Consider the following 22,529-nt stretch of genomic DNA (forward strand, 5'->3'; position numbering starts at 1 on the left):
TCACCCGTATTTGCTATGCTCAAGCTCAGAATATGAATCATGAGCTAGATATCTGCTTCCTACATCCAAATGCCGAAATTCTCGCACAACGGGCACCAACCCTTCCCCTGACCTGTTGCTGTTCAAGGTCCGCCTTCACCACTAGTTCTTGATTATTCTCTGAAATTTGGACACAATGATGCAAGAGCTAGAGGCTGAGGAAGCCCAACCTCGTGGAAGTCTTGAGTTTGTAGAGACATCGGTATTAGACACAATCATCCCGTTCGCCAACGCTCTCAACATCGAGGACGTTTTGCGTGGCTCATTCGAACGCCTGGATAATGGCCATGCCTCGCCTCTAGCGCCAATTCCGCAGAGGCAGGCACTTTTCTTTGGTTAGTATTCCATATCACTGCTGAAACCCTCTGTCTTACTTATTCACAGATCCTAGATGAAACCGTCAATGTCTACATCGTATTACAAACCCCATATTTCGACGAAAGAACTCTCAGATCATATCTTGGGAGACTCGTCATCAATCTCGAAGCACAAGTGGTTAATTCGCAGCTGGAAAGCCACGAGGGCCCTCCAGGACAGGAGACCATTTTCAATGGTTCCGTCCAAGACAGTGAGGATCCATTAATAATTGTACAAGGCCCTGATGACACCGATCAGTCCTCCGGAGAAGGCCACATCCTAGTGGTATGGAAGTTGGCAGCTTTTCTTGTAAGGCCTCGCCTACGTTTGCAAAATCCTTCAGTCGTGTTCGCTGCTACGGCGAATCTGAAGCCTACTGAGCAGATTCAAGATGCTACATTGGAGGAAGAATATCTCCCGACCCAGGTGCCTTCTGGGGTTAATTTACTAGAGGTATGCGATTTCCCGAAGTCATGTTCCCTTTTCAGCCTTGTAGTCGATTAGTTTGAAATTTAATACTTCTCAACATCCCTCCCTCTTTCAACTTTGAGGCTCAATTATCGGCTGTGTCGTTGCATTACACACTGACTCGACTCACTGCAGGCTTTTGGTGATGATCCTGCAATGGGCGGGATCAAGCCACGTCTCTCTGCGCTGAGAGTATCCCGGGTGGCCCCAGCAACTCAGACAGCGAGTGAGCTGATGAGGCCTCTGAAGAACATCTCCCGGAGGTCGATCAAGGTCTATCCGGCGATGAATGCACGTGTACGCTACTCTCGACCAAACAGTTCACCAACGAATCCTTCTGTTATTGTGTCTCTCGACGTTGATATAACCCCATTTGCAAATTGTGAAGTCATGCTCAAGAAGGCGGAGGTGAAGATTATTGGAGGCACTGTTGAAGATCTCAACCGCGTGTCTGGAATGATACTACCAATTACTTCCCTCCCTCAAGATGACATCACATTTCTATACCGGCTGGAACCAGATGATCTTGACGCTACGAATAAGTCCCAGATTCGGACACTGGAAATATCTGTCTTAGCTACAGCAAACTTGTCTGAAACCTGCCAACCTGAACTCTCGATGTTCTGGACGACTTCTCTTGATTTCACCCCTCCTGTGAATCCAGGTTTCGGTCACCCAACCCAACCTATCCAACGACCACATCGACCTGCACAACTCTCCATAGGCTCCGTCCTCGAAACCACTCCTACAGTTTCCTCCCTAGCTGTAAGCCGACCCGACGCACTTCCAAGCATAGACGTCACAACCGGTCACCAGCGAAACCCCTCAATCCCGGACTTCGGGGTAACCATGACTTTTACTGCTCCACCCACCAGCAGCCCGATCTACCCCGGCATCCCCTTCACCTGGTCCGTCTTCATCGTCAACCGCTCCGACCGCCCCAGGAAGCTAGCACTCATGGTAATCCCCAAGCGCCGACGAACCGAAGCACGAATAACACGACCACCATCAACCAGCTACGGAGGCTCAAGAAGAGATCCTAAAGTTGCAGATGCCGTTGTTGACGAGAATATCGTTTATGCCATGCAACGGAACTCCGCAATTGACTCTACTGAGATTGTGTGTTTGAGCACGGATACTCGGGTTGGTCCTCTGGCTCCATCGGCTTGTTATGAAGTGGAGCTGAAATTCATGGCGCTGAAGGCGGGTATTGTTGGGATTGAGTGTGTGAGAGTCGTAGATCTAGCGACGCAAGAGCATGTTGACGTTAAGGACTTGCCGACGATACTTGTTTCGCCGTCGATAGACTCATGAGGGACACAGATCCTATAGAGAAAGTGGCTTTCTGCCATGAATTATCAGACTTTCAAAACAACCCTAATTGTCCGCCTTCCTCTTTTATTGTCAAATCTTTTCGGCGAATTTGGGACATCGGGGACGGAGAAGACATCCTCCTCTTGAGCGCGTAATTTTGAATCATAAAAGCCCGCAATTGACACCATCGACACGGACATGTCAAAATTTGATACATATTAGATTAGAAACTAATATCTTACTCCCAAATGTCATTGTTAGCCTTTACTCATAGCAACCTCATACCAATCACCGACGACCAATCACCGACGCGCTGAACACTCATCATCAAACCACGTAAACCTCATATCGTTTCCTCCTGCCGTAGTAGCACTAAAAATCAGGCTCCGAAGCAAATTGGGTATCAAGAAGCAGTCTAGCTCCAAAGCCAAATACGCCCTGTCAAAACGCAGAGAGCAGCTAATGCCCCTAAAGACGCCAAACCGTTCCACAAAGGAAATATAATTCACAGAAGAAAAGATAATGTCGTTGGCATGGAGGCCTAAACTGCTCCTTCCTGCCCCTCAAGAACTCTCCTCGCAGCATCGAGCCGTCGTCTCCAGACTCTGCCTTCGTAGCTTGCTCGCCCAGCTTCCTGCAAGCCCAACACGCACTTGCCGAGACTGGCGACAAGCCGCTCCACCAGAATCTGGTCCTCCTTCGCGAGCATATGTACAGGTGAGGGTTGCAGACGATCCCCAGCGGCCTCAGCCAGAGCGACAGAGTCACTCAGAAGCGATCCAGCTTCTCGTGGGTCTTGATTCGAAGAGTTGTTTAGATTTTGCTGGGATTTGGGCTTGTTGACCAATGGGAAGCTACGAACGGTGCCAACAGACTCGAAGGAATCAAAAGAGGCAACTGATGGTCGATGCACGGTGCTGCTATATCTCTGTTCTTGGTCGGTACTTGCAGAAGCAGATCGACGTCTCTGCTGCGGTGGTGACTGTACGTCGTTCACGATGCCATTTTTGACGGGTGTGCCAAATGTTGAACGCTTCGCAGTGACAGGCGTAGTCGACCGAAGTGGAACATCTCCTTGTTGAACCGCGAAGGTATCTTGTTCTTCCTCGTTCCCGCTGTCCGATCCACGACCTTCATTCGCTGTGGCAAAGGTAGCCATGGTTGAAACGGAATCAGTGCTTTCGGATCTGAAATGTCCCAGACCCACCCTCTCTGGCCCGGCTGTCTCGCTCTGTTGATTGGTGAGAGGGGCACTGGGCCCACGAGTGGTTTCTACAGAATCTTCTGAGCTGAAGCTTCCAACACTGTCTCTCCGGCCAAGTCTTTGCTGACTGATGGTGCCCATTGCACTGTGGAGGAAGAAATGCTCATAATCGAAAGCATCCTCCCGATCTTCATGCGAAATCGGAGTAGCTAATGAATCATGATAGAGTGACGCATCGCTCTCATAATCGTCAGCCTCCTCCCGATTTACCATTTCGTCGTTGTAATCGTTGTCAATGTCATCAACAGCTCCCGCCTCGTCTTCTTCTAAAGCGGTATCATAACCTTCTCTCTCCTCTTCAATAGTCGCTTCATGAATGCCATCCAAGCCATCTGTGGCATGGTGACTCTCAACGACATCTTCATAAACACTTGTAACATCAGAACTGGCGTACTCGGGCACCTGTTTCGGTACTCCTTCGTTGCCCAGCTCCTTCTGTGCTTGAACATCCTCACTGGTTTCATCCTTCAATGGAGGATGTGCAAGCCCAGCATCTGCACTTGGTTGCTCGCCGTAATTCTTTGAGGTTGCGTACCAGTGTTCAGCCGCGGTGAAAGGGCTTGGTGTTCTTAAGCTTTGCAAGCTTCGGCGTTTCATGGTATCGTCCCGGGCACGGTCCCTCAAAACTGATAACCTTCCCTTGAGATCTTGCATCTGATCCCGTAGATCACGCATCTGCATCGAAGATGTGGACCTAGTCAAAACCCGATGTTCGCCATTTGGGCTCAAATATCCGTCCAGGCTGGACCTTTGGCTTGCCGGATCCACTTCGAACTCTGGAACAGCCTCATCTTCACTCAGTGGCTCAAGTGGTGCACCATGTGGTGGGGAGGACTTGCTCAGAGCGGTTGTATAGCCGCCTCGGGATGAGGTTCGGAAATCTTCTCGGACCGTGTCGGGGCTATGTGGCATAGGGGGGGACGGCTGACCCCCATCCCCTTTGCTCATGTATCGTGCTGCTGCGCTTGCTGAGCGGACCGGGAATGGTGCTGTTCTTAATGTTGACGATATCGAGTTCTCGCTGTATACCCTCGAGTGCCCTGGACTCCCATTCGGACTGTCAGAGGGTTTGTGTAGTTGCCAGTGTTTTGCAGGAGACACTCCAAGCGCGGAGACAATTCGCCGATCGTTGTGTGGGGGAGACGGGGTCGAGCGTGACAAAGGACTGCTGCTGTGAATCGAAGACATCGAGCCAGAAGGCGTAATGTACAAGGAGCTTCGAGCTCGGGTGAGATTACCTTCCATGTTCTAGATGAGGGTCAGCCAATACGAACTCGTCTGAAATCAGGCCTCTTACATTCAGGCGCTTCTTCGCGTTCAGTAAAATCTGCTCCGCTCTCCTACTCAAAGCAGCACTGGAATTTCGATCTTCCTCTCTGTCAAGATGGGGTTCGTTCCTTGCAAGCCGCTGCGTCTCTGACGCAATGACTTCCTCGCTGTAAGAGTCTGCGACGCTCTCCTCATCGTCTCCTTGGAAAACACTGTCATCGACACTGACTCCATCATCGAAATCCTTGAAAAGTTCTGCCGATTGTCCCTCAGATGTTATTGTGCTAGTCGATTCCATCGAAACTTTTCTCTCGTGTATTCCGCTCTTCACGCGTCTCAAAACAGCATCATACGGAATTGTTGGGCTGGATCGTATCGGGGCATTCTGTGCCTGCTTGCGCATCCTTCTCTCTGCTGGACCAGGCAGTTTTCGTCCCGGCGTACTCTCAGCCTCCGTCACTTCTCCAATATCTGATAGCATTGTCCCATTTCCATAAATTATTGGCGTAGTCGGTGTGAGAGGTCCCATCGCGTGTGAGGGTCCAATGGAGAATTGCATGTCTCCAGACCTTGATCCTCCCCAATCGTCGCCGGGCGAAGGTGGCCGATAGGGGTGCTGGGGAGGAGAGGGCGTAGAATCATATTCTCCGTATGGCAGAATCATATCAGGGTTCGTTAATGTCGGCGATGCAGGCAGCGCTGGGAGCGAGTGGTAGGCCATGGTCGTTGTTTGCATTTGCACATGCATGCTTCCTTCCAGTGCACAGTCTAGGGAGTGGCCCTTTGTTGTTGATATGGAGCGCAGGCGGAATTGGGGTTGTGGAACTGGTGTGTGCCCGCAGCCGGTACACCAGGACAGTTAGCTAGCCAGAGAAAAAAGTACAAGTGTTGAGTGGCTGGCCGCGATGGCTGAGCAAGCGCCGTCGAGTGGAGGGAGTGTAGTCGCGCCGAGCCGAGCAGAGCAGAGCAGGAAGGACAGTGGGAGCAATTGATGCTCGTGTGGTTTAAGGAGCGTGGATTCGGGAGGCCACGATGCGCTCGACTCGTGATAAATTCATAGTTTCTGGGTGATGGTGTTCTGCGTTCAGGGAGTAATTGCGGGACTTTCGAGGTGCAGTGGTGCAAGACGGGTGCAGGTGCAGGGGAGGCTGCAGGGTACATGAGAAGGGTGCCAGCTAGTGAGCCAAGGAATCCTTCGCTAAGAGCTGTCGTCCAATGATCATCGCCCGTCCGAGATTGACGCCGCAACCGGTGCACTGGCTGCTGAGCAGCACCTGGCGGAGCTTCCCTCGAGAACGCCGCTATCTAGTCCGGCCGCTCTAGGGCTTCTGAGTGGCCCCTACCCGGAGGCGTCGGTGTCGGCGTCCACACCAACTCCTGTCCGCCAACCCGTCGTCCTGCCCTTTTCCCCTAATCGATAATGGCATATTCTACAGTAACCTTACCGTATCGATAGCAGGGTTTCTTCGCCAGGCATGAAAGGATGTGATTCCGGGAGACGAGGGGGTTGAATGATTTTCCTCAATGCATGCACATTGCACTCCTGCGCGTTGTCATTCTGACATCGCGTCAGGGACTTGGGGTGGAGAGTTTCCTCCCAGGCACGGCGCTCTCCATGGATTATGGCCAAGAGATGCCTCCGGCTTGGCAAGCCGTCACTGAAAACAAATGCCAACACGAAAGGGAAAGATAAGATGCATCGGTTGATTAAGAGACCTGAAGCCTCTCTGGCTATCCTCCTATGAAGGGACTGAGATAGAGATCGTAGAGAAAAAAACTCACTCTCTGACACCGACGAACCCTTTTAGACAGGGGTTCAACTTCGACTCTGCTGAGGCGATGTTCCCCTGAATCCTCGGTTATGAGGTTAGCCTGAAATTGCGTCCGACGTAAAATGTCAGCAATAGAAACCTTAACAGAATGAGAAAATAAGCTCATCTCGTGAAAGCGGCCAGGGAAATCCAGCTCCAAAGAGTACAACACAGTGATGTCCAGAATAGACGGCGTGGCTGTTCCAATTTTCCAAAGAACGTATTCTTTGTTTACCGAGAAATTTTCCATCAGTCCGCCTCGGCATTTCAGCCTTGAATCCTCGCTTCGGCAGCTCCTGCTCCGAGCTCCGATGAAGGAGTCAACGCCGTTGAGCTAAACAAAAAATACCGTTGACAGATTCCGCAGCCTTAAATCAACGACCTGCCTCCCGTCAAGCTGTGGGGCCACTGCATGCAGCTTCCACTTCCAACTCGCCGTCATCGCGCTACGAGACAGTGCGAAGCTTGACTCACCCCCAATGGAGTTCTGTTCGGGGTTCACGCATTTCAGATGAGGATACACTGAGCAAGTAGCATGTATATAAAGGACAAGTTCAAATTTAACTCGTCACCATTTCCATCATCTCAAAGCCAGATTCGCCTCAGCTTCTCTTCTTGTTTCCACACTTCACATCTCACCAGCTCACTCGTCTCGTCTCATCTCAAATTCGCATTCATATTCACTCATATTATACACTAGACATCTCACCCACTCCCTGACACACTTCACATCTCACACATTACCTTCAAAATGGCTCCAGAAAACTTCATCCTCTCCACCTGCACTCCCGCCGACATTCCCGCCATGGTAGAATTAAATCTCTCCGCCTTCGCCAACGACCCTCTCAGCAATATCACCATGCCCCGCGAGATGATCGGGGAGGCCGAATTACGCCGCTGGATGTCTCAATTCATCGCCTCCTTCTTCGAGAAGCCCGAAGTACACTTCTTCAAAATCACAGAAACGCACACCGGCAGTCTGGCAGCTTGGATGCGTTGCGCCTTCCCCCATGTGCTGAGTGAAGAGGAGAGTGAGAAGCGGAAGGCGGAGAAGGAGCAGAAGGTGAAGGATAAGAGCTTTTGGCCGAAAGGGGCGAATCTCGATGTTATAAATGTGAAGTTTGGGACGTTGGGGCAGTTGAAGGAATATTATTGTAACGATTCTGAGACCTATTGTGAGTTTATGTAGTCTCTCGAGATCCGGAATCAGAAGTGGCTCACATGTATAGATGTGCAACTGCTAGCCACGGATCCTGCGTATCAGAGGAGAGGGCTGGCGAGTAAGTTGTTGAAGCAAGTTCTCCAGATCGCCGATAGGGGAGGGAAGATGTCCTACATTGAAGCAACCGAAGCAGGTTTTCCCGTATATCAAAAATTGCTGTTTAAGCAGGTTGATATTGTTGAAGTCGATTTATCAAGATGGGGTGGGAAGGGTACAACGTCAAACAGGATCATGCAGAGAGAGCCGCAGCCGATACTATAGGAGAATGGTTGAACGAATCGTTGTGTGGCTCGATGGATTAATATAGTGGAGAAAGATCAAAATTAACTTTAGGAAGCTGGGAAATTCACACAAAGAAGAAAAGGGAGTTCTTTCACACAGAAGAAGAGGCGCTCATAGTTCCTGGGGTATCAAATCCATTCCCGTCCCGCTACCATGCCGTTACCTAACTCAGAAGTACCATATGCGAATACACTCCTGTCGTTCAGTGACAGATTCTTTGCTCAGGCGGTCGCCATGGAACTTTCAGAATCTCAAAGATCTTCCTCTCATCGGCACCCTCAACCAGAGCTCCGGCAGTAAGTTTGACCCGACCTGGGCCTCTCACAACGTCCTTGTACAGACCTCTCTGATTCAACCTCATGCCTTTTGTGCCGGCGAGCAGTCTCATGCTTCGGTTGAAGATATCATCGCCAGTGAAGTATATCAGAGCTGCCCCGTATTCGACTTCTGCCACAACAAGGAAATCAATTCTTCTCCAGACGGGGTTTCCGGGCAAGACACAAGCTCCATGCCACTTTGATCCCTCCCCAGTACGAGGCTCAGCGAGGGCGGCAACGAGGAATCCTTCTTGGGTGAGCCGATGGACAAGTTCACTCAAGAATGGTAGCAGTTGATGACTGGATGTTGTTCCAGGCTTGGTCAAAATGAAATCGATGTCTCCTGAGGTTGCTGCTCCTCGGCGATAGCTGCCCCCAATAATTGCTTGTACCTCCGGATCGATTGCAGCTACTGCCTTCTTGACAATTTCACCGAGTGCGGTCACTTCCTCTCGCGGGATCAGTGTTTCGAAGTCGTCATAATGATCCAGACCGATCTGCTGTTTTTCGGTCAATTTAGCATGAGCTCGGAGATCATCGAGAGTCTTGTAGCCAGCCTGTATCCATTTAGATGCTTGACTAACAGCAGCCCCATAAACTTTCATAAAAGTCTGCAGAATGAGATCGTTAGGTTCCAGTTTGATGTTGTCAAGTCTGCGGAGTCGGTTCGTAGCTGCAATCTCCTCGACTTTCTTTGCAATCCTATGGCCAATCCACTGTAGCTCGATTGCCTCGTCGTAAGAGGTGATTTTTCGAGTCTGCTTCTTCAGTGTGCCAATTGCCTTTCTATAAGACACTGATCGCCATTTGTCTCTGACGCGTTCGTAATAATCGGCCATTTCTTGCAAGATCGAGATCGTAACGCCATTGGGATTGTCCTCCACAGCAAATCCTGTGCCACCTTGCATACAAGAAAAGTTCTCCTGGTTTGCCACCTCCTTCTTTTTGTATTTGCGTTTCGGTTTTCGGATTGGAGATCTATCTCTTTCGGAGTCATCCGAATCTTCGGGGGTGTCACCTTCACTTGACGAAGGCCTATCGAGATTTTCATCCTCATCATCGTCTAACGGGAGATGCTGATATTTCTTTGCCTCTTCAATGGCTTGCTCTAGAGCGCCACAAAGGCCAGAAAGCGAGCCAAGTGGATGGAGGTCTGCAGATTCCATTGAGCCCCTGGAAGAGTCACTGACCAGGGTTGGGGTCTGTTTGGGACTTTGCACAAATTCAGATCCCTTTGGCACAAGCCACACTCCTGGAGAAAGCGTGTCTTCGTTGGGCGGAATCCGTTGCGATTGAGATTGACTTCGAGGCGGAGTCTGCTTCTCCGGGGGTTCATCCCATTTTCTGGATTTGCTTGGCTTGACTTGGAGAGACGTATCAGACTTCTGTGAGTTTTCTCCTACAACGGCAGACTTTTCGGCGGCAGCACCGCACCCGCTCACAATATATTGTCTCTGGGTCGCATCCAGAATTGCGATGTATTGAGTGCACTCGATTGGGTAGTCTTCGTTGACAAGGATAACGTTTGGTGGTAGGGTATCGGCGTTAATCATGGGTTTCAAAAACTTCATGACGTCTGAGTAGGTGAGTGCTTTGTCAACAACAACGTGCGTAATACTTGGAATCCACTATAAATTGATCAGTACAGCAAAATGGAGAATTTGCAAATTATCCAAACGGAATGTCAAATACCTCATGGAAAGGTGAAAAGGGATTTTGCATTGGCAAGAAGAAAAGCAAAAAAGCAAAGAGAGAATGTGCTCACCTCTTTCGTCCATATTGCGCCAAAATTTTTGGCCTTAGTAATACGAGCACGTCGTAAAGGAGCTATGTCATCAGGAGGAATGTAGAAGAACGTCTTGCCAGCCAGGATTCGATCATTCTCAGGGACGAGTTTGACTGAGGAGTCTTTTCTCTTCCTCTTTTTGTTGAGCATGGAGTCGATACCAGTGCTATTCTTCATCACAATCGTCCCGATATTTGGTGTCGACGCGCTGCGTGCAGGTTCGGGTTTTGCTTTCGCCAGCTCGCCTTCTGGAGGTGCAGCGTTTGGAAAAGAGGAATTATTTATCTCTGGGGTTGAGATGTCATAGCGAAGTAATGAAGATTTTCTTGGAAGAGGAGGTGTTTCTTTCACCATACTAGATACTGGAGCCGAGGTGGTTCGATGAATCGACGGTACCTTCTTTCCAGTTCTGAATTGCTGGCCTCGTCTTTGCTGAACAGCTTCTGAGGAAGATTGAGCAGACGATGCCGTGACCGCTTTTTGCTTAATGACATCTCGGGTATCATTGGCATCTACCTCTCCGTCAGAACTGTCGCCTAATGCGTAGAGCCGACGGAAATATTCTTCTTTCTCCTAGAGAGGAAGTCAGCAAACGACGACTTCGTAGAGCATAAAACTGACCATGCTCTCATGCGCCACATGGCCAGCCTAAGAACAGATGCTCTCGCATGGGAAGAAGGCGAAGGAAAGATTTGTCACGTGAGACAGAATATGGAAGAAAGACGGAGTTGGAGGGGGTGTTGATTGGGCTGGGATGAGCTGTCGTTTAAATAAGGCAAGCGAGTTTTCTGGGTGCCAAGACGACGACTGGTGCTTATTAAATGTCACGACTTGTCAAATTTATCTAAAGTCACTTCAAAATTTAGGAAAATTTACCGTCTATCAGGGCCTGTGTGAGAGTCATGCTCTCGCTGAATGCCACTTGTACTACAGCGTTCTTGGTCATTGTCCGTGCCTGAACGTCGAGGCGGCTGAACCTCTCTCTTCGTCGGTTTCTGAGATTGTACAGCAATCCGACAGGGCTCGGGATTATTTATCTTCAAACCAATCATTATACGCGAACCGAAGTACATCGAATAGCCCTGTTATCTCGAGAAAGCTTGCTGCAACCCAGCAACTCATCGCACGTCCTGTTGCTGAATTCGGCCAAGCCGACCACTAGTTTACTACATTTGCCGTACGAACCTGGTAAGGGCAGCACAATATTCATGGGACAAATCAGATTACTGAATTTTATAGTTCCATCCCTTATCCACCAAAACCAGCATGACTGAATCAGACTCAACAATCTTGGCCCCAGCTCCGCTCTCACAGTTCACCAAATTCCCTGAACTGCCAACGGAACTCCGCCTGAAGATTTGGGGGTATGCAGCAACGACTCAGCGCCTTCTAGAGTTGCAGTACTGCATAGTTGACCGCAAGTTTTTCTCTTTCCAGAAACTGCCGGCTATTCTACATACCTCTCAGGAATCTCGGGCTGTAGGATTGTGTTACTATCACTTCTCCTTTGGCACCGATAAGCACCCGCCGGGCACCTACTTTAACGCAGTTGACGACATCCTCTACTTCGGCTCTGAGCAATACGATGACGAGATCGAATATATGGTGCGGTATTTCGACAAGCAGAGTAATTTGCTTGAACCTCGCGACCAGATCCAGAATATTGCTTTAGCAGAATACCTCTGGCGACGAGACTTAGCGTACAGCCCATTTGCTACTTGGAGAGGGAACTGGAGCATTCAGAAATTCGCCCGGACCTTCCCCCATCTCAAGCAATTGATCTGCGTGAAGGGGCGCAAGGTACCATTCAATGGGGAAGAAGTAGACGGGGAGCTTCTTCTAGGCTCTCGAAATTATGCTGGGCCCTCGCTACTCAACTCTATAAGTGGCTACGAATTACTGCGGAATCCGAACTTGGCTCTAGAAGCTGTTATATCGGCATTCCGGGTTGGAAAACAGGAAACCCCTGAAAGACGGTACCCTGAAGTGGCTGTCATGGAGCTCCGGTATTCGTGAGGGCGTTTTAATGGAATGGCGGAATTGGTAACCTAAATTGGATGAAGACGGGGTCTCGTAGGCCTATTGCTGCAATCGTTGTGGTTTCATTTTGGGCAAAATGCCGACGTATTCAATGAAAATCGTGAACTTTGGTCTCCCAAGTCTCCCAAGTCTCCCAGTCTAATAAGAAGAAACTTGGATTTCTTTATCTGTGTCAAACTTCTTCATTTTTCTTACGATTCTTCCATTCGCTTTCTCTATTATATCCAGAACCAAGAAGGCTGTCCCCCGAAGAGATCAATGCGTCGTTCGGAGCTCGAATTTGTAGGCACACGGGGCGATGTTCTTTACCCTAAGGCTTTCCATTGTAAAATTTCTCTCGAGAATAGCGGAGGCGATTATGTAAAGCACGTAGTAAAACGCCAGCATTGGATCAATCACCCCCATAATCTCAAAGAAATCATGGAATAATGCAGCGGAATCGGAATACAAGCGGTTCACAAGAGCAGTCGGAGAGTTTGGTGGTAATGATTTTCCTGTCAGTAATAAAAGTCACGAGTAGTGAAAGGCCTCTCTTGATAACCACGTGCCTGCTCACGAGCATCAAACAACAATCAGAAAGCCGATAAAGTCATAACAGCCCCAATAATACTCTACCATCCACACTAGCACACATCACAAGATCTTTCTTCCACACACCGCGAGTAACACTACTTGTTAATGAAACCATAGCTTGTACCAGTCACTCCCTACCCTTCAGACGGTAGAACACCAGTTAACTCTCGTCGTATCCTTTCCTTTAGCCTTCCGTGTATGGTATCCCTGACTCGCACTCGCACTCTCACACTCAGAATCGAGGCCATTGACTTTCCGCATGGTTGCCAAAGCTGTCCGTGGGAGTCTGAGAGTGGGAATTCGGGGGGGCCGAGTCGCTGGCGTTGGGGAAAAGCGGCCTTGTTGGGACATCTGACGTAACTCATCAGCTACCTACTGCTCACTGGAGAAGATCGACGGGCAAAGTTCATGATCACGTTTGACTGACCTTCGCACGACCTGTTTGCTTACGAATCCAGCTGGTCCAACCGTCATTCGCGCCATCGAGGGTTGTATAGCGACGAACGCTACTGGTTTCAACGTTCTCGTCTTCATCTATTCGTCGCATCACCGATGCTGGTCTTCCGACCTTGGAAATTGGCATCTCACTGACAGAGGTTGCCGGAGTTGACGCGCCACTCTTATACCCAGATCTATTATTGATGAGGAGCTGACTTGGTCGCTTGCGCCTGAGATGGATATGGAGGATGATAATCCCCAACAGCAGGCCACAAATACCAGCCACAGCCAATATTGAACAAACCACCCAGAATCCAATCCTATTATTCTCTTCGCATTTTTCTTTTGCTCTTCCAAGTTTGTCCTGACACCTTGCTTCATTGATGGACTCTAAGAGAGTGTTGCTCCGGCGAGAAAGATGGTGGCTATGCTTAGCAGCTGTCCCGAGTTTCGCCCTATGCTTCGGCAGACAACCCGTGTTCACCCGCCACAGTTTGTGGCAGGTATCATCTTTAGCAATGATGGAATCGGGTGTGCTCAGATCCAACCCGTCCACCTGCTGTTTAGACTGAATGATATTCTCATCATTGTGCCCAGAGGTGTAGAATTTGTCATTGTAGACTTCTTCGGCTTTGGATGTATGGACGGATCTTGGACGACAGTTCGGTCGTCGAAGCCACCATCTCTCGCCACACAGTTGGGTTGTTACATCTCGCTTTGGAGTGATAATAGAATCTGCTGGAAGAGGATCAAGATGCATGTTCTGTGAAGCTCTTGCATCGAAGCTCCCTGACCATCGTTCGCGCCAGACTTTCTCGTTGACATTGTGCTCAGGGTTGTTGAAGTCACCGCTCTCCTCAGCTTTCACACCAGAGGCCTTGGCCAGATCTGTTGTCAGATCAGGTTCTCCTTCATGAATCACTATGTGAGGTCGTTGAATGCCACAGCCACCTGTGGCGTTTTTCGGGTTGCAGCTGCATTTCTCATTGAACGTAGCGTGATCTTCAAGGAAATTTTGACAGTGCGCAAGATCTCTGGACCAGCGGCCATAACACAATCTGTGGGCAATCCAGCTTCTACCGGTACATACATCACAGCGACACTGCGCAAAGTGTTGTCTCTTCTTCTTTGCTTGAAGGTGGCCGAGTTGAAGGAATTCGCCACAGCCACAACCTGGACTCGCTCCATTGCAATGGCAGGAGGTAGATCTAGGATCTTGTTTCACCCTTCCGAGGTCGTCTTTTTCTTTGTCGTTTTCGAAGTTGGAGTGAGTGCCGTGTTCGACCTCCGTTCCTTTTGATTGTACGGCAAAGTTATATTCTATCGTGTGCCAGTCTGGCGAGGACTTCGACGGCCTAGAAGTTGAAGAAGGTTTGGAATTGGTTTGGCTGTTCGTGCTTTGAGAGTGATGTTCATGCTCTCTCTCAGACGAAGAAGTAGAAGATAAAGAAGTTTCAGGATTGATTTGACTGCCCTTGCTTTGGAATTGAGATAGATTTCCTCTCTCAGGCAGCTTTGACGAGGGATCCGAAGATCTGAAATGAGACATGGCATCGATGGCAACCTTTTCTGTCTCCTTCTTCACTTGACTGCGCTCAACCGAAGGATCCTTATTGTGATAACAGCGGCATTTCCGGTTGTGTGGGCCACATTTACAGAACTTGGAAGGTCCATCGAGCCTTTCGCGCTCATGGGCCTCAATATCGGAGCCAAAATCCGATGGGTCGCCTGGCTTTCTATGCAGAGTGCTGCTCTTCACAGTCCCTTCGATCATACCCTTATGGCCATTGTAAGCAATATTTGTACGTGCGTTCTCCAATTTCCATCTCCCTGTGGACTTGTAGAAACACTCTATAGTAGAATAGAGATGGCCTGTATTGTCATGGCCAATGGCATCGTGGGAAGTCTTATGGTGTTCTATTTCGAGATTAGAGGGAGTACCATCTTTGACATCCCTTTCGTTTAATTGATAGTCTGCCAGATTCGGAGAATGATCCGATGGTCTAAAATCGGACACGGCCACATTCTCTGCTACCTTCCTCATTTGAATACGCTGGGCTCCCGGAGGACAGCGACATCTCTGGTTGCGGAAAGGTGGCGGACAAGTACACTTCCCCTCAGAATGAACAAGGCTTTCTCGGTCATGGCTGATAAGACCGTGGGAAGCCTCATGGTGTTCTTTTGCCTCTTGTACATCATCCGTCTCCACGGTCAAGCCATGAGTATTATCGTGATCGACACGTTCAGAACGTCGAGCGGGCAAGTGGTGAAGTAGGACTTTCATAGCCTTTGTCAACGGTCTCGATGTGGGTCCAGCGTCCAAGTGATGAATTGTCTCGTGATGTCTGAGAATAGCCTCCTCGCGTTGCACAAGGTTTGTAGAGGCTGGGATTGTTGTAAGGCCAATGGTGAGGATAAGAAGGGTCGTTAATGTCCATTTCAGGATGAATGAGGTGGCTTTTACGACAGTTCTTCCGGGATGGCCATGATGGTAGTTCATCGTTGCGGCAAGTCTGTTGTAATTATTAGTTCACCAGACATAGAGAGTGTTGTGCATTGCTTACCAGGTCCTTGACACCACTGCACTTGGTGTTCTGCTCTTCCAGAAAGTCGGAGATTTGAAAAGGCTTGGTTACAGAGAAGAATAGGCTCGGTCGTCGTGTGAAGATGAGCCCAAGCTCGGAGATGATCCTAATGATAAATCCTCGATGGGACATCACCCGCTCCAATTGATAAGGCGAAGAATGCTCTGTTGTAAGCTGCGGTTGTGGTGTTGAAACAATCAAAGAGCGAGGATGGGAGAAAACTGGTAGTTGGCTGGAGTATCAAGGGAAGGAGCGCCGCCAGCAGTCAAAACAAGGTCTTCAATCTGAACAGGAAAGAACTGCCCACCGTAGTCAACGAATGTATTGATTGCATGTTACCGTTATAAATATTGGTTTGCTCTACTGACAAGAATAGAACTATAGGAAATGTCTAATATCCCGGATGTCCTCCCTGTAACGCTCCTGGATTCGCGAACGCAGATCTCATAGTATTTGGATCATAGCTTAGCTGTGACATGTGATTTGGGGGGCTGTGGCTGTTGCGAGAAAGCTCCTCGATGCTGCGCTTTCGATGGCGTAAAGAGGTAAGCAAATTTTCGGATGGAGTCTCAAAACTCGACAGGAGGGCTTTTGAGTCGTCCCAACGATGACCAAACGTCTTCAGTGTCTCTCTGATATGAGTAACGCAATTGATACTCCTATCAATATTATCAACCCCGGCATTACTGGGCAGAGGAGGTGGCGGTGGGGCACCAGCGAGGGTGGGGGTATAAGGCACAATCCCATTCAGAAGGTCATCTTGATTCTCGGAAAGAACTGCAAGAAACTGGCTGCCAACGAAGAATACCCGTAGTGCGTCGTGATAAGTGTAAAAGGCGGTGTTGATGGGGTCTCTGCTGATAGGGAATGTCTTTTGCATATATGCTATGCTGTATTCGAAGATCAAGGTCTTCCCATACGTGGTCACAGCTTGGACCCTGCAGGATGGTGCAAGGCAGTAAACATAGCTATACAGAAGCTCAAGATCAAAGAACTCCTTGAATGCCAGGGGTAAACTATCCGGAAAAGACTCGGACCATTCGCGCATCTCTTGACACATTTGCCAAATGTACGTCGAGGAGTTTTGCAGAGGATCTCGACTCGACTGAAACAGTTCCTGGTACCACGAGGATTGAGCTTGCCGCAACTGGAATAGAAGCAGAGCAGTGTCAATAGAATGAGGCCCAGTCACTAAGTTTGTTGATGCTGCAGAGGAAGCCAAAGTTGGTGCTGATGGGAAAGCCACACTCGTCGAATCGTCCGTGAATGAGAAAGATCTGGCGTGAACCATGCTAATAGACCTGTTCCTGATGAGCTCTTGCCTTTACAGCTCAAATGGAAAACTTGCCTGTCGAGAGAATAGACGCAATAGAATATTCTACGGCGTAGTTCAAGCGTTTTCTTGTCTGTCTGCTGCTCCTTCGGAGGATCTTGATGAAATCCAAGATCCACCACAGCGCGACAAGCAAAGCCAATCAGTTGCCAACTGTCGAAATGAGCAGGGTCCAGCATCGAGTATTGAACAAGCAAGATCAATGCCTGTATTTGAGAAACGTAGCCCGGCATGAGAACTCGATCAGCATAACGCAAAGCACGACCGACCCAGAGGACGCCATCAGCATAAAATGGATCTTGATTGCTTCGAGATTGGCCAGTGGCCCCGATCGCAAGAACCATATACAACAGCCAGTGCTCAAAGTCCGTTACAGGACGGCCGTTTTCTTGATAAACTGCATCAAGAGCGTTGAATAAAGCAGTTTCGGAAAAGACGGGAAATAGTGCAAAAACATTATCAAGATAATACTGGACCAGAGCCATCGCGGCTGGTCTCGAAGGGAGTTGGAAAGGCTTCGACTTGGGCACTGGCTCATTGTTTGCGGCAGCCAGAATGAGACGCGCGAAGGTCATGTTAGTGGTAGAGGACTCAAAATCACGAGTGGTGGCATTGACCGAGCTGTGCACGTTAGTTTGCAGTATGAAAAAGTGCACATATAAAGCACTAACAGGAAGCCAAAGTCGGACACAAGCTCATTGACGTCTGCCGCCTCTCTTCGTCTGGCAGCCTTCCCATGAATTGCGGCGCGAATCGTCGCAAGGGAATCTTTGCGATCGGGAGCTTCCACGGGCTCTTCCCCGTCATGCATTGCCACGGAAGCCTTTCGAGATCTGGCGTAGGCGAGTCTTTTCTCGAGTTTTTCGACACGGGATTCAAGGGAGGCAACATAACTGGAGTAAATGAGCACGGTGACAGCGCTCGGGATTGTATACCAACCTCCTCTCCTTTCCCTTCGCAAACTGGTCATTGGCACTAGAACATTCACCAGCTCGGCCTGATTTTTCACATGCAGTACAAGCTGGCAACTTGCCATCACACTTTTTCAAGTTAGGCCTCAGGTCCTGGTATCAAGGAAGCGAGTCAATCAAACCTTTATTTTCGCAGCTCGACCTATTCACACAATGAGGCTTTGATCATGAGGTCCATGGGGATGAAGTTTTATGCTTACATCTGGAACAGGCAGAAACGGGTCTCGACACCCTCAAGAGTGGCGTATCAGCGGCACTTGGGCCTGAGCGGGTCATTGTGTTGTATTGTCACTGGACCCCAGGGTCGAGTGGTCCTTAAAGCTGTATCAACTCCACAATTCCCATCTTCCCTGGTGAGAAGATTCTGAAGGTTGCGTTAGTCTTGTATACAAGTTTAGCCAACTTGACGGCTGGAACAAGTACTGGGAGTACGAGAGGAGACAGTGGTCAGGCGAGCGCCTTGACGGTCATGGAGTCACCAAAAGCATTTCGCATTCTCTAGAAGGCGCTGAGACTTATTTCAGGACTTGGGATACTCGGAGCGGCAAAGCAAAGAACGGCCGGCGATGTAACCCCGAGAGAGACGAGTAGACGAGGTGTGACTTGGAACTCACCGGATCAATGCTCTAGTCTGTCCTACTCCGACCTGCTTGTCTTCCCACACGGTTGAATTTTGGTATCCGGCCTCGACGATGGCGAGGCTGCGAATTGATTCGGTGCCGGGCTGCTGTGTGTGTCTACATACTCCCAATCGACGGCTTCTAGAAGTTTTGGCGAAATACTGGGTCGTCAGAGCCTCCTTATCGATAGCCACCGCAGAAGCCGAGTCTGCGCGGGATATGTGCTTACAGAAGAAGGGATTGAGAAGGCGCAAAGCATTTGGTCGTGAGGCGAAGATCCCGTGACCGTGAGAGGAGCCCGATAAGCAGGGATATTCTCCTTTGGCGGAAGTGTTTTTGTGGATCCACGAAGCGACCGGAGAGGGCAGGCTACGGCAGGACAGAGCAGTGGCAGTGGCAGTTCTGGTTAGAGTCGCAATCGCAATCGCAATCGCCATCTCAATCCCGCGTCCCTCCGCACATTCGAGCTCCTTTGTCTTTGTCTTTGTCTTTGTCTCTTACCAAGGCGACTACCATTGTTTGCCTCTGAACTTTTGGCTGCCGAAGTTCTGGTCTCGCTGGCTACTCGCTGTTAATCGAATCAATCCAAATCGGATTTGCGCTGGTGAAGTGCAGAGGCATCAGCGAGGCGCCTTCCCAACCGCCGCTGCAACCTGGACCCTAGGTCGCACAAATTCTCCATATTCCAGCTCCAGCCCCATCTCCAGCTCCATCTCCATCTCCATCTCCATCTCCATCTCCATCTGCATCTGCATCTGCATCTCCATCTCCATCACCATCTCCATCGCCATCTCCGTCTCAAGGTCCCTGCCAGACTCTTCTGGACAAGCGCTCAGAAATGCATTCTTGACCCGCATCCAGAGCCTTCTGCTTCCCCGCGATCACATTGCCCGAGTGTCGATTCCTGCCTCTTCCCCCCAGCCTACTGCTCTATGAACAAGGTTTCAGCGGACATAGACCATTAATACCTGAGACTGCATTCGATAATGGTGACGGCCTCGAGTTTGTGCGCCTTATCGTTCCCACGCTCCCGCTCCTCAAGGGGCGCATAAACACTGTCCATGGATGCGGCAGACTTATTCCGACAGGCGCAGAGCTCTGTCAACCGGGCTCGAGAAGCCAAGTCTTTTCGCGTCCGAGAGAGTAGCCATGAGAGTGACGACCACTCACCCCGAATAGCACACACGCTGACGGCATGCTGTCGGTGTCGACAGGTTCGCAATGCTCTTCCTGACCGCTCTGCTTGCCACTCCCGTACTAATGATTCGTAGAGAAAGACAAGATGCGACCCAAATCTTCCGCGGTGTTTGCCTTGCGAGAGAGCCGGAGCAATCTGCGAGTACTTTGACACGTCAAAGGGCAAGAAGATATCCCGGACTTATGTGATCCGACTTCAAGACAAAGTGCGGGCATTGGAGGCGGAACTTAGCCAATACACCGAAGAGGAGGGGTTCCCTCAAAACACAGAAGATATCGTCCGGCCCGGTGGCCTGGTCCGTCTAAACGAGGACGACGAGACGCCGCGGTTTTTAGGCCCTTCGAGTGGTATTGCCATGACAAGGCTGGTCATGGAAGAAGCGAAAAAATACACGGATTCGAGGACTATTCGGGAACTCGTGCCCGAGGTCCGCAAACGTCGAACTCCTGTTCAGTCTCCAGAATCATCTACTGGGCGCAAAAAATCATATCCTATGATCAGTGCCGTTCCGGCACAGAATTTGCCCAGCAGACTAGTATCGGACAAATTGGTGGAGGTGTTCAATCAAAAAGGTAAATCCAGTGCGAGATTTTGCCACCCCCACCAACCCCTTTTCTACGAGCACGTATCTCTGATGGGCATTATTAACAAATATCCAGCCCAGTATCTAATGCCTACCTTACATGAGCCCTCATTCCTCAAAGATATGCAAGAAGTCTACGACGGGAGCACCGATCCTTATCAGAACTTCGTGGTACGCATGATGTTAGCAATTAGCATGCAGAAGCTGGACCCTCAGTACGCAGGCTTGGCAGATAGCTACTACCTGGCTGCTATGGCGTACATGGAAGACGTGATACGGCCTAAGGACCTAAAGACCCTCCAGTGTCTGGTTTTAGTTGCACAATATTCTCTGTTGACTCCCACACGAACTGCCATCTACTATGTTGTTGGCCTTGCAACGAGACTATGCCAACAACTAGGCTTGACCGAAGAAAAGACCATTACCCAACCTTTAGGAATGGTCAACCCTCTTCAATTAGACATGAGACGGCGGCTTTCCTGGATTATCCTGTCTATGGAATTTGGTCTCGCACACAGTATGGGACGTCCGAATGCCTTCGCTACCGGTCAAGACCATGTCGATGTTGGCTTTTTTGAGCCAATAGATGACGAGTACATTACAGAGGAAGGTATACTGCCTGGGCCCGTCTCTGAAAAGAAGACAGTGGCCATCCATTTTCTTCGAATGAGGTTGTTGCAGGCAGAGATACGGCGCGTTCTGTACCAAAAGAAACGGTCGGAGCCAAAAAGCGAAGACCATCCCTGGTATGCGCAGATGGAGCAGAAAATCCAGGATTGGCTCAGCGCTTGTCCCCAGAGCCCTGCATGGGCCCCGCCATGGTGTGTTTGCCCTCCTATGACAACAGGGATTGCTAACGGCCTGACTAGGTTTGCCGGAAGATGCAATACTATGATTGTGACTCTCCTTCGCCCTTCACCTCAGGTCCCCAAACCCTCAGTACGATCGGCAAGGATGTGCTATGATGCTTCATCTACCAACATTAAAGGCCTCAGCAAGCAAATGGAGACTGCAATGGTTGATATCACGTGGATTTTCGTCTTGACCCTTTTCCAGGCCGTGAATACCATCCTCTGGTCGATTTCTTATCCCGAAATCCGCGCTCTGCATAGCAAGGAAGAGCTCGAGGAGAATATTGAAATTGCGCTTGATATTATTGTCAAGTGTCGGGAACGCTGGCCTGGGACTTCGGCTGCTTCTGAGCTCTATTCAAAGCTTGCAAAGGCTTGTTTGAAGGCGTATGATGTGAGAGACAGCTCTCATCCACCGTCATCACTCTCAGCCAACTCACCATCGTCTCTCACGGACGCTAATTCCCCTTCGGCGTCCGAACACTCCAGTGCAACCACCGGCTCGCTTGCATTTTCCCAGAAGACGTTTCACTCGCCGCCGCCTCAATTCGGATATGTTTTCGATCAAATGCCTGAACCCATGTCAAATTTTGACTACGGACCGCCTCAGCCATCTTTCCGATCAAACTCCATATTCGCAAGTCCATCAAGCATGCAAACGGACCGTCGGTTTAGCTATTTCCCACCAGAGTTCACCCAGCCTAGCACTCTCCCCAATGCTTGGAATCCGATGATTTCAGGGACATCACAGTCTCAAATATCTGCACCAGCAGCAGCACCCGTGCCACAGCCTGCCATAGCGGATCCGTCCTATTTCATGCAGACTGGAGCTTATTCCTTTGGCTCGCATTTGTATGGAGACGGGAATTTTGACACTGAAATGAGAAACGGATCGCTCAGTCAGCAGCAGCAGCTCGACCTGCTGCAGAGTCTTGAGACGGATGGCTTGACGGAGATTGATAATTTTATGAATCTTACGAATAGCGGGTACGAATCTTCCATAAAGCTTTGATAAGTATCCTTCGCCGATCGAATTTAACCTTTTGGCCAGATTCTGGCCACAAGAATAATACAACAGCAACAAGTCCAAGGAAGCCGGAACAATTCTGGCTAGTCAAAGAAGGCTTACGTCTAGTGGTAACTTGGAGCCATGCCGTCATGGCATGAGGAGAAATCTTCGAATAACGATGCCAAAATCAGCTTGGTGG

The 22,529-nt window shown here is 49.7% G+C and overlaps 8 protein-coding genes across 8 annotated transcripts; 4 read left to right on the forward strand and 4 right to left on the reverse strand.

Annotated features, from left to right (window-relative positions):
- Positions 1-175: 175 nt before the first annotated feature.
- Positions 176-2,178, forward strand: K444DRAFT_633446 (uncharacterized protein; the record flags this gene model as incomplete). Its single annotated transcript, XM_024883611.1, has 3 exons — positions 176-374; positions 431-849; positions 1,000-2,178. The coding sequence occupies 3 exons, from the start codon at positions 176-178 to the stop codon at positions 2,176-2,178; spliced, it is 1,797 nt and encodes a 598-aa protein (XP_024732829.1).
- A 541-nt stretch (positions 2,179-2,719) lies between these two features.
- K444DRAFT_633447 (uncharacterized protein) lies at positions 2,720-5,432 on the reverse strand (the record flags this gene model as incomplete). The annotated part of the gene is made up of 2 exons (XM_024883612.1): positions 2,720-4,690; positions 4,740-5,432. 2 exons carry the CDS (start codon positions 5,430-5,432, stop codon positions 2,720-2,722), a joined length of 2,664 nt encoding a protein of 887 aa, XP_024732830.1.
- A 1,841-nt stretch (positions 5,433-7,273) lies between these two features.
- Positions 7,274-8,005, forward strand: K444DRAFT_536763 (acyl-CoA N-acyltransferase; the record flags this gene model as incomplete). Its single annotated transcript, XM_024875406.1, has 2 exons — positions 7,274-7,697; positions 7,752-8,005. 2 exons carry the CDS (start codon positions 7,274-7,276, stop codon positions 8,003-8,005), a joined length of 678 nt encoding a protein of 225 aa, XP_024732831.1.
- A 223-nt stretch (positions 8,006-8,228) lies between these two features.
- On the reverse strand, positions 8,229-10,306 carry K444DRAFT_537359 (uncharacterized protein; the record flags this gene model as incomplete). The annotated part of the gene is made up of 2 exons (XM_024875458.1): positions 8,229-9,971; positions 10,109-10,306. 2 exons carry the CDS (start codon positions 10,304-10,306, stop codon positions 8,229-8,231), a joined length of 1,941 nt encoding a protein of 646 aa, XP_024732832.1.
- A 656-nt stretch (positions 10,307-10,962) lies between these two features.
- K444DRAFT_666575 (uncharacterized protein) lies at positions 10,963-12,289 on the forward strand. Its single transcript, XM_024887196.1, has 2 exons — positions 10,963-11,317; positions 11,369-12,289. The coding sequence occupies exon 2, from the start codon at positions 11,396-11,398 to the stop codon at positions 12,143-12,145; it is 750 nt and encodes a 249-aa protein (XP_024732833.1). The 5' UTR covers positions 10,963-11,317; positions 11,369-11,395; the 3' UTR covers positions 12,146-12,289.
- A 527-nt stretch (positions 12,290-12,816) lies between these two features.
- K444DRAFT_84146 (uncharacterized protein) lies at positions 12,817-15,943 on the reverse strand. Its single transcript, XM_024888752.1, has 3 exons — positions 15,745-15,943; positions 13,159-15,693; positions 12,817-13,093 (listed from the first exon to the last, which is right to left on the reverse strand). The coding sequence occupies exons 2-3, from the start codon at positions 15,678-15,680 to the stop codon at positions 12,877-12,879; spliced, it is 2,739 nt and encodes a 912-aa protein (XP_024732834.1). The 5' UTR covers positions 15,681-15,693; positions 15,745-15,943; the 3' UTR covers positions 12,817-12,876.
- Positions 15,944-16,156: 213 nt separating this feature from the next.
- Positions 16,157-18,345, reverse strand: K444DRAFT_645574 (uncharacterized protein; the record flags this gene model as incomplete). The annotated part of the gene is made up of 6 exons (XM_024885099.1): positions 16,157-17,066; positions 17,114-17,719; positions 17,770-17,991; positions 18,038-18,138; positions 18,192-18,211; positions 18,270-18,345. The coding sequence occupies 6 exons, from the start codon at positions 18,343-18,345 to the stop codon at positions 16,157-16,159; spliced, it is 1,935 nt and encodes a 644-aa protein (XP_024732835.1).
- A 1,405-nt stretch (positions 18,346-19,750) lies between these two features.
- On the forward strand, positions 19,751-22,333 carry K444DRAFT_645575 (uncharacterized protein; the record flags this gene model as incomplete). Its single annotated transcript, XM_024885100.1, has 4 exons — positions 19,751-19,903; positions 19,961-20,459; positions 20,547-21,291; positions 21,340-22,333. 4 exons carry the CDS (start codon positions 19,751-19,753, stop codon positions 22,331-22,333), a joined length of 2,391 nt encoding a protein of 796 aa, XP_024732836.1.
- Between the last annotated feature and the right edge of the window lie 196 nt (positions 22,334-22,529).

The sequence above is a fragment of the Hyaloscypha bicolor genome (genome assembly GCF_002865645.1).
Source record: "Hyaloscypha bicolor E unplaced genomic scaffold K444scaffold_124, whole genome shotgun sequence".
Taxonomy (NCBI): Eukaryota; Fungi; Ascomycota; class Leotiomycetes; order Helotiales; family Hyaloscyphaceae; genus Hyaloscypha; species Hyaloscypha bicolor.

What these genes read in the sequence shown, in the direction of transcription:
- K444DRAFT_84146 (XM_024888752.1), bottom strand. Translation starts at nt 15,680, where the DNA reads ATGAACTACCATCATGGCCATCCCGGAAGAACTGTCGTAAAAGCCACC. An exon ending in CGTGCGAAGGTCAGTCAAAC is followed by an intron (nt 13,094 to 13,158) that starts GTGATCATGAAC and finishes GAGTTACGTCAG; the next exon opens with ATGTCCCAACAAGGCCGCTT.
- K444DRAFT_666575 (XM_024887196.1), top strand. Translation starts at nt 11,396, where the DNA reads ATGACTGAATCAGACTCAACAATCTTGGCCCCAGCTCCGCTCTCACAG.